General features: G+C 37.0%; 1 protein-coding gene across 2 annotated transcripts in view; it reads left to right on the top strand.

The window, feature by feature from the left end:
• The window catches only part of STIM2 (stromal interaction molecule 2), a 64,373-nt gene that overhangs the window by 25,153 nt on the left and 22,074 nt on the right, over nt 1–17,146 (top strand). For both annotated transcript variants that reach the window (XM_041402694.1, XM_041402696.1), the window contains exon 2: nt 10,883–11,013. In XM_041402694.1, the coding sequence (XP_041258628.1) occupies nt 10,883–11,013 (131 nt within the window). The remainder of the gene's footprint in view (nt 1–10,882; nt 11,014–17,146) is intronic.

Genomic DNA, 17,146 nt, shown 5'->3' with positions numbered 1-17,146 from the left:
ATGTTTAAATAAATAATATATATATATATATATAAATGTCATAAAGTATGTGTAATGAATCTCAGAAGTTCTTGTCTGGGAAAAGCACACTGCCCTTCATTTCTTCTTGACTTTTCCCAGTGTGTGTCAGGAACATAGAGTGGGTTTTAAATGAGGACTGAAGAGTAGATTATATATATCAACTAATGTTATTGGTTACCTTTAAGGATTGTATATGAATATTCTTATGCAATTGGTTATAACTTCAGTTGTCATGGTCTTAAATGATAAAAGATGTTTTTACTTTCTTGCTCTTTCCTTTGAGCTTTCCTTAAGAATGTCTCTCTGTTTCTTCTCTTCAGAAAGCTGTTGTCTCATCTGCCAATAATGAAAATTTTTAAAAGTCCCTAAAGAGCAAAACAGCCCCAAACACAAACTCATTTGGCTTTGTGTAGCCAAGTGTCATAGTTTGTGAGCTTTGGGACAGATTCTGTTATGCTGCTTTTTTTATAGCCTTGTGTATTTAGTTGTTAATGCATGCTCTGGCGCCAAGGTTTTGGAAGAGGGTCAAAAAAACTGGAACTTAAATGAAGGCACAGTGTAAATTAGAGCAGTGCTTGGGGCAGACGTGTGCTTAGCAGACATCTTGAGCTTGCTGGTGTATGTTTGTAGTGATGTGCACTGACTCCTGCCATAGCCTACTCAGGTGGGCTATGCCTGGAGATGTGACTTTTCCAGGCACGTCGTGGGGAGGGCCTTGGAGAAAGACGAATTGTCGGCTTACTGGCAGTGGTGTTTGAAACTGTTCTGGGAGATGTTGTGAAGAGGTTTTTTTGAGTTTGCTGTTACTTCATCTCCTGCTATAGTGTTGCAAAGGTCTGGTTTAGGTTTTGTAAGGCTACAAAATACATTCAAAAAAAACTTTTAAAAACACTTGATAATTGCAAAAAGTTGTCTAGGACACATCCTTGTGCTGCACCTCCTAGTAGTGAAAGCCAGGATCTAAACAATGAGGTGGCGTTTTCCATTCCAGCGGTGTAGATGTTGTTCCATCCATGTTTTCAGGGGTTGGTCCCTGCCGTGCGCTGGGGTTCCGTTGGAGCGTGGGGTGTGTCAGTGCCAGGGCTGGGCAGCAGCGCTGGGGCTGTGCAGGGCACCTCTCTGCTTCTGCCTGGCTTTCCTCCTCCTCCCCTGTGCCTTTGCTGTCAAAAGGGTTTCTGCAGGTGCATAGAGATCAGATTCAGACAGAATCAGTTTCCTGGTCCTTCCTGCAGCAGGGTTGTACAAATGTGCTTGTGTTGGTACCAGGAAGGAGATAGTACACGAACAGAAATGAACAGCAGGGGCATGAACAATTAGAAATCCTTTTAGCATTAGTCTTTGGCTTATTCTGCCTTAGAGCATATGTGAAATTATTGACTTGGCTCTTCCTTGCATCCCAAATATGATCATGCTGTTGGGGAGCAGCTGACAGTGTTTGAAGCTGTACAAGTAGTGTTAGTACAAGGTGTGCTGTTCAAGCAAATGGAGAGTTTCCTGTATTGTTTTCTTCTGTATGCAGCGACTAGAGGTGGAATAGTACTACTTTAAACTTTTGTGCAAATTATATCTAACTCATTTTCATAGCAAGAGCCGTGTGTTTGTAGCATGGACTTTTTAATCAGTCTGGGCTAAATCTAAATGATAGAACTTATTATAGGTTTTGGATTCTTGTTTAATTATTGAATTTCTTCTTTTTGTACTCTTGAGTGATTCCATTGGATCGCTTTATGCACAGAGTATATGTTCAGTGTGTACTCATTGTCTAAGAACTGCCTTCTATTTTACTCCCCACTTTTAAGACCTATGAAATACATACTGGAAAAGTACACCATTTGCTACTGTTCTTTTGGGCCCAGAAATACATTTGCTAGAATGGTATCAGCCAGGATGTATCTAAGATATGTGCAGCTCTGGTTTATTCTAACATTCTGATAATTGTACATCTTAGTATCTGTGCTTAGTTTGAGCAAGAGCATAATTATGATATGGTATCTCCCGAGATGAATGACTATTTAATTATTTAATTTTTTTTTCTTCTTGATAAGATTGGGTTTTTTAAAAGGCTCTTTAAATGTAATTTCCATCAAATAAGCCAAGGTGAACTGAGACACCATAAGTAGATTTGTCAGCCTGGTTTATCACTTGGTGAAATTCATCATGAGAAAAATATTTAGCAGCATATTAGTAGGAGCAAAACTGCCAGTTATGCAATCTGGAGTTGGAGTGCTAACAGCAGAGCAGTTCACGTAAGCTTCTGGAAGTAGGATAGTCCTTAACCAGCCAACAATCTGTACTACTAAATTTTCACAAAAGCTAATAGGACTATTTAAAGAAAATGATATTTGTACATACATGAAATTGCTGTTATGTTCAATTGGGCTAAAAGGAAGTGTTTCATTATAGTGTTATTAAATGAAGTGAATCTATGCATTCAGTGCCTTTGTATTTCTGAAAGTGTAAACATAGGCTGGCAAATTTAATACTCAAATGCTAGAATGCTAACAGATTATATATATATAAAGTGCCCAGGTGCTTTATTTTAGTCTTCCTTTATAGTAAGTACTGTTAAATCTTTTCAATGTAGGTTTCAGTTCTATAATTCTGATGTGATCTCTTAAAGTATAAATACATCTTGACAACATGTTGTTACAGGAACTGTGAGGGAACTGATGATGCTACAGATGGTGCTCACAGAGGATTAAATTTGATTCCTTGGTTGGAACAGTTAATAATATGCGCACTAGATCAAATGGTGTAGAAGAGTGCAGTAATTCAGTAATGCCAGCAATGTCATGCTTACATGCCTGATTCATGGATATGGGATATGATTATGAATCACATGTGAAAACAAATATATCAGAGGAAACACTGACGTGATTACAACTTTAAGTTTAAAGTTGTGTGTATATATATATATATATATATATATATATATATATAATTTTATATGAAAATAACTAATTTGACTTTAATAAACTCCTCTAATTTTAGAAAATTGCAGTTTGTTTGTCTGAAAGTATCAGATGTTTTTTAAATTTTAAACCCACATCTATAAAACTTTCTAAGCCTTTTATTAAACTTAAAAAGAAAAATAAGGTGCTAAAATCCTTTTCTCCAGTGCTTCCCTACCTTTCCCTTTTTCACTCTTGGAAGTTGTGAACTGCCTTTTCAGTATGAAAAAAATATGTGAATTTTTGATATCAGCCATATTCTCATGGTTGCTATATTTTGCAGACACTGTCTTCCAAAAAGGAATTTGGTGGTTCCTGCTTTTTCTAGCTCTTGAGCCATACTTGACTAGAAATCAGTACACTCAATATTGATTATAGGCTTTCACCAGGCATCTGGAGAGCAGGCTTCCAGGGTAATGTGTTAGTAAGGATGGAATTCTGAGCAAGAAAATGAAGTTTTAGTAAGAAAATGGTTACCAGCATGTTTGCTTTTGAAATCACATGGGAATGTTATCAGACATTTGAAGGTCACCTGTATATATCACTTTTCTCATTTCCTGACCAATTTAAGGAAGTGGCTTAAATGCTATGCTGCTGCTCCTTCTTAAGAGCTGACAAATTCTTGGGCAGATTAAAGTATATAATCAGGGATATACTGCATCTTTTCCAGCTGCTTGCTGTTAGAAAAGGGAGAAAGTTTTTAGAAGAGCAGTGAAGAACCAATCAGACCTAAAATACACAAAACCTTAGAAGTGTGTTGTTATATGTGCTTAGATGTGTGTTATGCCTTGCCACCAAGTACATATTAGTTACAAATCTGTAGCTTTTTTCATCAGATTAATGAGTGTTCTGTTGACAAATGAACTCAAAATTCACTAAATTCTTTTTCTCTAAACACATTTCTTCTAAACACATAAGGAAAATAAATTGTCCTTTTAAATTTTGTTTGAGAGAAGGATGTGTTTATTCCAGGTGAATTCTCGTAATATTCAAAAGTCTGCAATTTTTTTTTTTTTTTTTACTTGGAACTACTGTAGTTTTATAGTGTTGATAATCACTATAATGTGCAGAGTACATCATACATTTCTGAAGATGCATTAAACAGTCTTTACTACAAAATCATGAAAACTTAAACTACTTTAAGTATTTCCCTTCTTGGTCTTTTACTAATAAATATAAGTCAAATAAAAGAGACTTTTCTGTTGCTGAGAGCAAGTATCAGACATTTGGCATTTTATTTTACTCTGAATATCCATCCATATGTGTTTGTAGGTTTGTATGGTAGGTATCACAAAAGTACAAGTAAGGTTAGAAGGAGGAAAAAACAGGATTTTAGGGGCTTGCGTAAGATGCATCTCCCAGTTTCCTCTCGTCCTGCTTTGTTAGGGTTGGCAGGAGTTCCTCTTCTAAATCAGTCTGCTTTGACCATTGTATACAATAATTGTCGAACTTCCTCTTCCCTTCAAACTGGGTAATTGCTCAGGGAGGGTGTGGGAAGGAGATGGAAAAGCCATGAACTCATCTTCTTGGTTTTTATTTAGTCAGACAGAGCAGCATTGTAATTTTAATAATTAATTTCCTATCAGTCTAAATGAAGTATTTATACTGATATTTTCATCTTGACAGAATGATCCTTGGCATGATTAACATATTCAACCCCCTTTTTGCAACTTCCTTTTTAAACAAGCATTGCTGATTTGGAATAGTTGCTTTTAATGCAGTTATATTGTAGCAAAATTAATTTGGCATCAAAGCTTATTCTGTAGGGAATTCCTGTCATATATTTTCCTTTGAGTTACTGTTTATCTGGGTACGAAGTTCTTAAATGTTTTTCTGAGATAGTGTGTGATATTTTGATGTCTTAACAAGTGATCAGAAAATTAAGTTCCTGCTGCTTCTTTTGAAGATTTTACCTTGGAAATATTAGAAAAGCTTTAATAAACCTGCCTTAACACTTTTGTTAATAATATTATTTGACTGAATTTCTGCTTTAAATAAACTGATCTCACTGATATTCTCTTTTTTTTTTCCCAGTGTATAGAGAATGAAGTTCAGAATTAGACAGCTTTTTTTGTGGGTGTGGAGAAAGCAGAGATGAGCTAGTGATGATTTAAGAAAAAAAATCAAAGCCTTGCTTGCCTCATCAAGTTTCTATGCGGGGGAAAGAATCTAATTGATCTGTATATATGAAAAGATACTGAAATAGCAGAATAAATGGACACTTTTTAATAGTGACAAAATCAGATTTGAATCTCATGCGAAAATCGCTTGCTACGTATTGAAACTGTAATGATTTATTTTACGGCTGTTTGAAATGTCACTTTTTTACTGAAGGTGTTTAGTGGATTTTGAAACAATCATGTCAGTTTTCTTGCAGCTTATCTGCAAGTAGTTTGGGGCTTTTGTTGATTTTTTTTTGTTCTGTTAAACTGCAGTGTTACCAGTTACTCAACATTGCGTGTGTGTATTCAGAAACAAATGCTCCAGATACCAGACTTAGCAGTCAGGAGTTTCATCTATGAATTTAATTACTGTTATTGCGTGATTTTGTAGAAGTCACCTGAATTTCTCATACAGAACAATGGAAAAGCCAAATGTGAAACGTTTTCAAAATCTTTGTGGACAGCAGTGTTCCAAATTTCCTTTCCTTCGCACCTTTTCCTCTTGCCCTGCTATCATTAGCATTTTCCTCTTCAGGAAGCTCATTTAAATAACGTCACTATTGTGGTTAGAAGACAAGGTACTCTACACTTTTTGTCAAAATTTTACCTGTTTGGGGTTTTTTTGGGTTTTTTTAAATGTTTTTAGTGGAAAGATGTGCTGCAATGATGAACTTTTATTTAAATAATTAGAGTGAAAAATAATGTCACAAATTACTTTGTCAAGTTAACTGTTAGATGCTGCTCAGCCTACTTGCCATATGGAGGAGTTTAATTATTAAGAGTAGGAGTGATTTGCTTTGGGAGCTTTTAATTGAAAGATTAAAAGAAGCTCACTCTGAGGCTGTCTCAAGCACTTGAAGATTTTAGTGACAGGATGTATTATGTAAGGATTTAACATAACAACATATTTGCCTTTACTGTGAATAAATTTATTTTGAACATCAGGTAAAATTCTTGAAAACACTTGCTTTTCAGTATTTTCATTAACGCCTGTTCTATCTGACACTCCAGTTTTTGCTCAGATTTTAAAAATTGTTCTTGTAAAGGTTTTTTGCCTTGAAAGGTGTCACTGAATTAAGAAACTGCAATATATTAATGTACCTGTAAAATAGAAATGTAAGGAAATAGGAATCCCAGTTAGGTGAATATTCATTTGGCAGGGGGTTGAACATAGTGTGGACACCTCCTTTGTGTCTGGAAAATGCAAAGAAATCCACGTCTGTGTCATCATGGCATACTGAAGCATGGTTATTTTAAGATGAGGATGTACTGAGGAAGCTGATGCTTTATAGTGCTTGCCTTTTCTGTGAGGCTTCCCTTTATCCCATATGGCTTTTTAGGAATGAGGAGTCATAAACCTAAAACAGCATGGTGCACTTCTGAATTCATCACTATAAGACAGGCATGGGAGCCCTGCGGGCTTCCTTAGGACTGCCATATGTTATTATAAAAAACATGCTTTTCTTTCTTGATGAATGCTGAACATCCTCACAGAACAAAAACAATGTGTGGTAGTCAGGCTCTTGAAATAACTCCCAAATGCTACGTTGCTCTCAGTGAATTAATGGAAAAAAAAATTAAAGGCATTTAAATTTTAGATTTGGAAGCGTCTACGTGATTCCAGGTACCTGTGAAAAATCATGAAACTTCTGTGTGTCCCTGTATTCTTAAGAAGGCTCTTTCAGACATTGAAAAGTTCCAGCCTGAAACTGTGAAACACCTGGTTGGAGTCATTCTGTCAGGCTTGGCACAGCCATAGATGTTTTGTTCCAGTGTTTGTATGCAAAAGGAGGTGTGTGTGAGATCTGCAGGCTTATTCCCTGTTTGTTGGTCTGTCAGTCTTTTTTATTCTGAAGTCTGTAACGTTTGCAGCTGTTCAGGGAGAAGGAAATGCCAGGTGGATGAAAGGCTATGAGGTGCATATACCTTTTTGCTTTGGAAACTCTTCTGATGGTGTAGTCCTAAATAATTTTGAGGAGCTTTGCTGAGATAAGTGCTTGAAGATAAGGGGTAAAATTAATTTTCCTTACTGGCTTGTATTGACAATGTCACATTTTAAGTTTAACCTCTGTTGTCTTTAGGAAATGGAATAAAGAGCTGTGAATCTAAAGTTGAGGGGAATTTCAAACTGAAATTCTTTTTGTAGTCTCACCTTATTTTAGTCTCACTGAAGAAGATTAAAGTGGGGGGGAAGGAAGGGTGGGGTGAAAGGGTGTGAAGTGTTACCTATAAAGTTTTCTTTATCTTGGGTTGGATAACTGTGCTTGGTTCATTATCAAACTGTCTCCTGTCGGAGTCTCCCATGGACTGGTGAGGACCTCCCCCCTTGCCTTAGGGCTGGGAGGCGCTTGCTGCTTCAAGGCGGGAGGAAGGTTTGTATCAATATCCTCTGCCAAGTTTTTTGAGCCACGACTGACATTTAGTAGTTCAGGAACAAATTCCTTCTTTATTATGACCAGAATTTCTGAAACTTCCTTGCTTCTGAGCAACATGAAAAACTGAGGTATAAAAGAACTTGTGCCTGGAGTGGTATCTGCTGTGCTTTTGTGCCTCTTGCTCACCTTGTCTCTTTTGTTTCCTTTGCTAATTCTTCTGTACTTTTCATTAAAGGAAAGCTCAAATTCCAAACTGTTGGTTCACTCCCTGAGTGAATTTATCATCTGTTTCCTGTGGGGATGATTTTGGACTACATGTATTTATGACAACACACCAGACTAGGATGGAGAAATCGGTCTAGACATTAAGTCAGGCTTGTTCTTAAAGTACAAGAGAAGGTTTGGAATCCCAGATCATCTTCAGTAGTGTCAACTCAAAGTAAAAAATTATCAGCTAGGCTTATGATTTGTTGTGGGGCTTCAGGGCTATATTTATGATGTTTGCTGTGTCTTGAGACGTTTTCTCTTGGATTTTGTCTTAAAAACTTCCCAGACAACCAGTTAATTAACCATACTCCATCTAGTATTAATTTGAATTGTTTTTGCCGTGCAATTGAGGCAAACTACTGCATGGCAGAATATTCTGCAGAACTGCAGATGATTAAATTCCCATCTGCTGTTTTTTGGATTTGGTATGTCTCCCTAGGTATGCTTGTGAAATGCTTTTCACTTATTCTTTAGGTTGCGGCTTTGTAGTTTGTTTGAGATTGTTCTCTGAAGAAGGGGATGACCAGTATTGTCAGTCTAAATGTTTAATTTTAGCAGACGAAAATAAGCTTGAAAATAAATCTGGATTCTCTTTAGAGTGGGTTAATTTTTATTGCAGTTGACGTGTGGTCCTGCTCTGTTTCTCAGTCCCAAAAAGAGCAATTGGCACTCTATCGGCTCTTAAGAGAGAGATCAAGTGTTCTTGGAGCCAGCACATGGGACATTTGAAGCACAAGCAGCCTGTTTACTTCTCTCAAGAAAAGCCATAGCTCTTTAAAGTGCCTTCATGCTTAAATATCCTAAAAAGGCATATTTAAGATAAGTACCCTGATTAAGGGACCCATCAGCCTCGGTTGTGAGCAAATGTACTCTGAGGAAACCTTTTTGATTTAAAAAAACTTGGCTTTCAGCTGAACAAAATGAAAAAAACATTTGAATGGGTGCTTACAAACTGCGAACACATGAATCTGAAATTTGATTCCATGTTAGAATAGAATTAAGAACAAATTAAACAAGTTGGGTTTGTTTGAGGGATCTGTTTATGTTTTGACAGCTATACTTTCTTCTAATTTAAGATAGATTATGACTTTTAATACAGAAATTATTCTTCTGATATGATTGTATTTTAGTAAAATAATATTTTTTTTGTTCATGGCCATGAGAATTTAATTATTAGAACTTCCAGGTGATCATTGTTATTGCAAGGGAAACCTTTCTACATGGAGCACCCTGTAATTGCAGGGATAGGTCCTTTAACCTCTCAAATGATAGTAATTTTTTCATTGCAAGGCAAAAATCTAAAGGCTGAGTATTGTGCAAATTAAACCTTTGTAATAAACAAAAAAAGGACAAATAAAATAGTTTTTTTAAAATTTACCCCTCCTACTTCATAAAGTATCAGTTGCATTCCAAAGCTGAAAATTACATTGTTTGTGATTGGTCTAGTTTAATATTTAGAAAAAAATTCATTAATACTTAATAATTTACTAACTAATAAATATAGAAATCTTTGTATTAGGTGTTGCTTTTAGAACTACATGAAGTAGTTCTAAAAGCAACACCTCTCAGTTCTTGGACAGTGTCAGTGAAGTGTTTGGGTTTTTTCTGCTTTGTTTTGTTTGTTTGGTTTTTTTATTAATGCATGGGAACAGATAACAGATTTCCATTCATTCCTGTATAATAAAACTCAAGTATGAAGTAGGAATGCCTTGACTTGTGTTTAGCTGTGGAAACCAGTCCTGTTAATTATGTGTTTGAGATTCCAGCTATGTCATGGTTGTTATCCTTGCACTTCCTGCTTTGTAACCTTATGCATTCCTTTATTTTGGTTTTTAATTATTTTAAAATTTGTATTAGACAGAAAAGCAGAATCATGATAATCCAGCTGGTATGAAATCATAAACAAAAGAATTTATTTTTCTCTGAAAACATTTGATTCCTCTCTTTTTCTAGAAGTTCTTCCTTTACTTATATAAGTCAGCCTTTTAATAAATTCTGTAGCAGCATGAAAGCTTAATTGTTTCATAGATTAGAAGAAGCAGAATTACTCATATTTATACTTGCATTGATATGATTTAAGTGTAGTGTAACAGTATGGAACTAGTCAGTGCAGTTTTATAGTGGCTAGTACAGTGGGAATTTGCTGCCTTATTTAAGTTCAATTTTGAAGAAGTCATTTCTGTATTCTTCTCCACCTTCTGTTCTTTGCTGATGTTCAGTACATCAGAATTAATGCAATAGCTGCTATTAGTTAATGCCAAGGTCTGTGTAAGGTCACTGTGGTGATGGTTGATCATCATGCATTCTAGAATTTTGGAGCATTTGGCATATATTTTGTAGAAGGGAAAGAACACAGATTTAGCAATTTGATGTGGTGCAGGCTGAGCCATCAGATGTGTGCAAATCATGAGCCTTCAGTAACGAATGCAAATGAAAGTGTTCTATTTTTGACTTGGAATCCTGCTCTACAGTGACTGCAGTTTGTGATCAGAGTGTACAGGACTAATACATTGTGTACTACTATCAGCTGAATTTTCTTTGCAGTGTGCTTTCTGCTCTTGCAGTCCTTGAGTATTTTCTGTTCAGTAGTACCGCCTGTTTAGAATTTGATCTGCAGTGTGATTACCATCCCTTTGTTATCTGTTTCTGGAACTATGATTGTATGATATGACAATTCCTTTTCTTTTCCTTCACTGTTCTTTGTTTCACTCAGACATTCAGAAAGGAGGTTGGGAAACATGGTAGCTTTATTTGCCACTACAGTGACATAAACTAAATGTGGATAATAAAAGAAAAAATGGAGATAGTAAGTTAGTGGGATGGAAGAAATAAATGGAAGTCAAAACTATTCCAGCCTATTTTTTGGGACTTCTTCCTTAATAAAAATAGAGTTGATTTGCACACACAAGCCTTTCACTTTTTTTGTACAACCACTATTTTATGGTTAAATTTTTATCTGTGATCTGGTGATTATGTGCAAGTGAAGTACATTTACACAATGCAGAGTTTTAAAACCTTTATTTTGCTTGGGAGCTTTATATTCTGAAGTAAAATTAAATAATATTTCTGTTGTGTTTTGATTTTTTTTTTGTCCTCCTCACTTTAGATCCCTGCAGTTCACTCAGCCCGCCGTGCTTTACTGAGGAGGACCGATTCAGCCTAGAAGCTCTCCGCATGATCCATAAGCAGATGGATGATGACAAAGATGGTGGTATCGAAGTAGACGAGAGTGATGAGGTAGGAGTAAAAAAAGTTTACTTGTGTATGCATGAAGTCTTTTTTATCCTTTTGTTTTGTATAGTTGCTCTTTATGTTTCAGCACTTGAGTAGTTGTTGCTGTTCTTATTAATTCAGCCCTTTCCTCAGACACATATGAAGGGAAAGTCTTAATTTCTGTGTTTATCTGAGATGGGATATTACTGTCCATTGTTCTAGCCTAGAGGAAAGTTTTGTATGACTGTGTATAGAAGGTGCTACTTTTGTGATTGGTGTAAGAGGTGGGCAAAGGTGAAAGGTTTAGCTTTCAGTAAGATAGTGGTGTCTTACTGACAGATCCACTGCTTGGCGTTGCAGTTTCTTCACTCAAAATTTTCTTGGTTGAGGCATCACTGGGTTATCTTATTTACCTTAGATCTGTTGCAGGCACTTCATGGTGTGAAACAATACCTGTTACAGAGAGCAGTCTAGAAGAAAGATTTCTGGTATGGTTTACATTTTACAGACAAATATTAAGGACATCATGCTTACTAATGGTAAATTAAGTCCTACAACCTAAGGAAGTTTTTGTGAGTGTGGTTGAATGAGTTTGGTAGGTAGGCTCCTGGTGGTCCTGGCAAAGGACTTGCCCTTGCATTTACAAAACTTTACCACTGGAATTCTCAGAATTACTTGGTAGGAATGTAGTTTCGTTGTGCTTGCTTATTTTGCTTTCTAGCCGTTGTTAGGCACATGCTTGACAACTGAGGGGATGAAGATGTCCCCTAAGAATGAGGGTATTGTCATGTGGTTCTGACACCCATTCTTACTGTAGATGAATGGGAGAAAAATCTAGCCCTGTTTTGTCATCCTTTTTTATAATATCTAGGGGAAGATTATTCTCCCTGAATGAGTTAAGTTATGAATTATCATTGTCAAATTTTATGTGATGCTACTTACTTTTCCGTGTGCCTATGTGCAAGCAGCATCAACAGGCCCCATCCAGCCTGACCCTGAACTCTTCCAGGGATTGGGTCATCCACAAAGTCTCTGTGCAGTCTGTTCCAGTGCCTCTCTACCCTCTGAGTAAAAAATTTGCACCTAACATGTAGTCGAAATCTCTCCTGTTTTAGTTTAAAACTATTTATCCTTGTTCTGTTGCTATCTGCCTGGGTAAAACGTTGCTCTTCCTCTATTTTGTACCTGTCCTGTATGTACTGAAGGTCGCAGTAAGATCTTCCTGGAACCTTCTCCAGGCTGAACAGCCCAGCTCTCTCAGCCTGTTTTAAGATAGGTGCTCCAGTGCTCTGATCATCTTCATTGGCCAGTCTTGTTCCAATAGGTCAATGTCTTGTGCTGAGGCAGCACTCCAGGTGGGATTGGAAAAGAGCAAAGGGGCAGAATCGCCTCCCTCGACCTGCTGGCCACTCCTCTTTCAATGTAGCCCAGGATGCAGCTGACTTTTTGGCCTGTGAGTGTACACTGGTTGGCTCATGTTCAGCTTTTCATCCACCAGCACCCCCAAGTCCTTCTTGGTAGCGATGCTCCAAATGACTTCTCCAGTGAGTCTGTGGAGACTCATGTCTTGCATTGCTCATGTCTTGCAGTGCTCCAATGCAGGTGCAACACCTTGCCCTTGGACTTCATGAGATTCTTATGGGCCCACTTCTTAGGTTTGTCCAGATCCCTCTGCATGACATCTCTTTCTTCTTCTAGTTCAGCTGTGCTGTTCAGTTTCATGTCATCTGCAAACTTGCTGAGGTGCACTGTCTATGTTGTTGATGAGGTATCAAAGAGCCCCTGTCCCAAGAGAGCCCTGAAGGGCACCACTCATCGCTGGCCTCCATTTGGACAGAGAATGATTGACAGCTATGTCCATTCAGGCAGTTCCTTATCCATCAAATGATCCATCCTTTTAATCTGTCTCTCTCCAGTCTGGGGATGAGGATGTTATGTGCCACTGTGTCAAATGCCTTTCAGTGGTCTAGGTAGATGACATTTGTTTGGTCTTCCCCCATCAACCACTGCAGTCACCCCATCATAGAAGGCCACCAGATCAGTCAGACACCATTTGCCCTTAGTAAAGCCAGGCTGGATTGTCTCAGATCACTTGATTGTATGTGCAGTAGCATTGCTTCCATGAGGATCTGCTCTATGATCTTCCAAAACAGAGGGTGTTTTGTGAGGCTCAGTAGTCTTTATTTTCTCAGGTCTGCATTTCTCTCTTTTTCAATAGGACTGATGTTTCCTTTTTCCTGATCACCAGACCTTCCTTCACCTGACTGCCATGAGTTTTCAAAAATAATGCATATAGTTTGCCTTTATTATTGCAGAATGTTTGGGACAGCCACAGTTCAGTCTGCAGACTGAAACATTAGTGATGGAGTGTGAGCCTCCTGAGGAACTTCCCAGTACTTTGTTTGTGTCTCTTGACTTGTACTGCATTTTTTACATTGTACTGCATTTTTACACCAAAGCTGAGGCAGTTTCTGAAAGAAAATACTGAAACATTTATATGCTGGAAACATTTTATTAGTATTCAGAAGATTTGCCCTGGTTTTTAGTGGACCATCTTTATATGTGACCTTAAGTTTCTTCCTGTTCCAGAGAAAGCAAGAGAAGCTAAAGACCTGTTTAAATGGCTGAAATTATAATAGTTGATGAGGCATGTTGTTCAGCTGGGGTAATTAGAGATGGGTGAAACGATATGTTTGAACTATACACTGTACATAAAATAAGATGGCTTAATTGTAGCCCTTGTTTCTGCTAGTTCAGTTTTAATTATTGAAGAAATATTTAATAGCCCGCTCCCTGCAAAATAGCACTTTTCTACATATAATTTCCACGCAAATCAGTGATGAATATGTATTTGCATAGAGTGCTTTCTTCTAAGACATTAAATGCAAACCTGAAATTAATGAGAAATGCAGTTTAATTGCAAGTTCATCTAGTAACCTCTGTTTTTCTTGTAGTGCTTTTACTAAATCTTTACCATTATCTTAAAAGATCTACATTTACACAACATAGTTACATAGTTACCTGATTACAGTAGGTCTGAATATGTACCAAATATAATCAGGTAACAAATATGTCCTATTTATATTTCAGAAACATTTTTTTTGTTCTGTCACAGTGGGTAATGTTGCTTGTTCTGATTAAGAATGAAGACTGATAATTAAAAAAACCCACTTTATTAGAAGTAAAGCTTACATGAAATACAGGGATTTTACTTAACAGCAGGGAATGGATTTTCTCTTTTATGCTGCATGGTTTATACCTGCAAGACTCCTGAAGAGCAGCATATTGAGTATGTGGACTAGATGTTCATTCGCTTTTTACTTGGCAGGAAAAATGTGACAAAGTAGAATAACTTTCTGCTGTTTTACCTGCACTACAACAGTGTTGCAAGGGTATATTTACACCAAGGAAGGAAGTTCTTGTAAATAAGCTATTTTGAGACAGGAAAGTAAAAAGAGCTAAAGATGTTGAACTATTTATTTTGACTGTTTTAATTTGCTAATCCAGTTAACTCCCAACAGTGATTCCAGACATTTCATCTGCATGCAGTTTATTTTTCCTAATGTTTTCATGCCCTGTTTTAGGTTGTAGCTTGTTTTTCCTCTGTAAAATGAAGGACCATTCTGTAAAGAACGAATTCTTATAGGATATTAGAAAATTTGAAGGAAGATATTTCTTATTATATATCTTGTTCCCCAAAACTGGGGAACAAGATATATAATAAGATGCTGGAAGACCTGTGGACGTACTTTCTATGGACTGGAAAGAAACTTGTATTTGACTTTGATAAAGTTGATGTGAGGTAATGTGATCTAAATTTTTAGCATGGGATTTAATAGTCAGCAAAACATGAGGGATTTTCTTGAAGTCTTCTTAGGAGGTTGGAGGGGCTCTAGTCTGAGCATGGAGTAGTTACTTTTTCTGTTTTTTTCTTTATTATTTGTTGTGATACAGCAGAGAAAAAGGAAGACTAAAAGCCCTCTATGCTTATTATGAGGCAGGCTAATATGAATTTTCCTATCAGACTTAGCTGCTGATATTATTACTTTATATGTCAAGGATTGTGATTGTTTAAGCTGGTTTCAAGAGGCAGGCTGTAAACGGGTAACTGAATGGGAGAACATGGTATTACTAACTGAGGTTTTAGTCATGTGTTGTGGGAGGCTATCTGCCTCAGGAAGCATCTGTTGCACCATGGGAACCTGTTTTGTTTTAATGATGAGACACAAGCAATAAAACAGACTTATCATATGTTCACTATTTACATAGGTTTTTCCTGTTTCCTCAACTTCCCTAAGCAGGTCCTACATAAAGTAATTTCCTCAAGGAATCTCTCTGCAATGTTAGAATAAGTTGATGTTTTTGAAGTATTAGTATCTTACTGTGTATTTAATGTCTCACCAAGCTAAAGGCACAAATGTACAAAAGTTTCGCGTGGGATCTGTGGATAGATCACTTCATATTTTGCTTGAGTTTTTTTAAGGAGGTAACTGGAATTATCAGTTTATAAAAAAACTGCAAACTGAACAAACCCCATAGAAAACCACCAACACCCTGTCCCATGCCATTCCCCGAGAAAAAGAATTTAAAAAAAAAAGACAGAAAGGTACAGTAAGGAGAAGAGACTGCAGCATTGAAAGCATCTGAGAATAGCTTTTAGCAGGATGGTCAAAGAAGTTGGAACCTCAGAGACGATATGTCAAAGTAACTGACTTAAAAATGTTGTCTAGAGGCAAAAATCAAATACAATCTAACTTTTGTGGCCTAAAGCAGGGAAGATTATTCTCTTCTGTACAGTGATTAAAGCAGGAAATGTAGCTAGCATGGTCTGGAATGATAATACTATTGTAGCACTTTGGCTGCAGTAAGTTTGACAGGGATAGGCTTCATTTTGTTCTCTGGAAATATACTCTACTTTCAAGTTAAATGTCCTTTCAAGTTCCCTTAGTATTTTGGTTTTGTCCTTCTCATTTATGTAATAAATGTCCTTAAACTGGAGTAAATATTTCTGTAAACAATTTAATATTTTTTGTGTTAAAAAATTAACACTCTTAGACAAAATTGTGCATGTGGAAAAATACATGCTGCAGTGGTTCAGAAACTGAAGACATTATAACTGATTTTTCATAACACTGGGATGACTCCTGAGTGCACTTTACATCTTACTGTGCAAGACATTCTGTTACAAATATTGGTCTTTCAGACAAGGATTTTGAGCTTCCTAACCAGTGCAGCAAATCCTTGCCCCCAAAGCTACTGGGTTCCTTTGAATTCCTTAATTTGTTGTGGCTCTCTTAATAGAGGTCTTTTTGGAATTAATTTTTTTTTCAATCAACTGCTAATGTATTTGTCCCCAGGCAGAGTGTACTTTAGTCTCCTGAAGTTTTGTAAGCAGCTCTGAACGTGTCTAGGCAATTTGTTTTTGCAGAGCAGGATAAGGAGCCAGGTCTTGTGTGAAAACATGGATGGTGTTAGTTGACAGCTGTGCCTGTGCAAAGAAGCCTTCTGGAGAGGCAGCACGTGTTATTGTGGGTACAGTTGCACAGAAACCTGTTCCAGCGGGGTTTGGACTACACCTACCTCTCGCCTTGCCTCCTTGGACGTGCTGAAGCTAATATGAAGCTGTCTGCACCTCTTTATTTAGTCCTGCTACAATGAAGTGATCCCTTGGAAATTCTGTCTTGGCTTTGCAGAGTTTACTTTGCAGTACATAGCTACAGTTTTGTTTTGAGCTGCAGTAACTTTTTTCAATAGAATGTGTAGGTTATTTAAGATGTACTTGATAACACTTTCCTGGCTGTATCCTACATTGTTCTAGTCATGTTTTATTATTAATTATTAATATTATTAAATAGATTTTCTTATTTTACTTTATAGCCTCTTTAGAAGCCATTTCGGTAGGGTAGGCAGTCATACCTGAAACATAGTGTTGTTGCCTTTTAAAAGCGCATCTGCCATCATAGTTTAGTCAGTAGGTGTGACATTGCAATAGCTGCACCAAATCTTGCAGCAAATAGATGTGAGGAAATGTACTAAAAGGCTGAAGTTGTAACTTCTGCTGGTTTTCCCTTTGAAGGAGTAAACCTGAAGGACATAACACTGTTTGAGGAATAGATGCTCAAGGGTGAGAGTAATACCTGGCCAGGAGATGTTACTA

The sequence above is a fragment of the Onychostruthus taczanowskii genome, unplaced genomic scaffold (assembly GCF_017590055.1).
Source record: "Onychostruthus taczanowskii isolate IOZ18803 unplaced genomic scaffold, ASM1759005v1 scaffold2, whole genome shotgun sequence".
Taxonomy (NCBI): domain Eukaryota; kingdom Metazoa; phylum Chordata; class Aves; order Passeriformes; family Passeridae; genus Onychostruthus; species Onychostruthus taczanowskii.
Note: the sequence above shows the minus strand (reverse complement) of the source record. Positions and strands in the feature narration are given on the sequence as shown.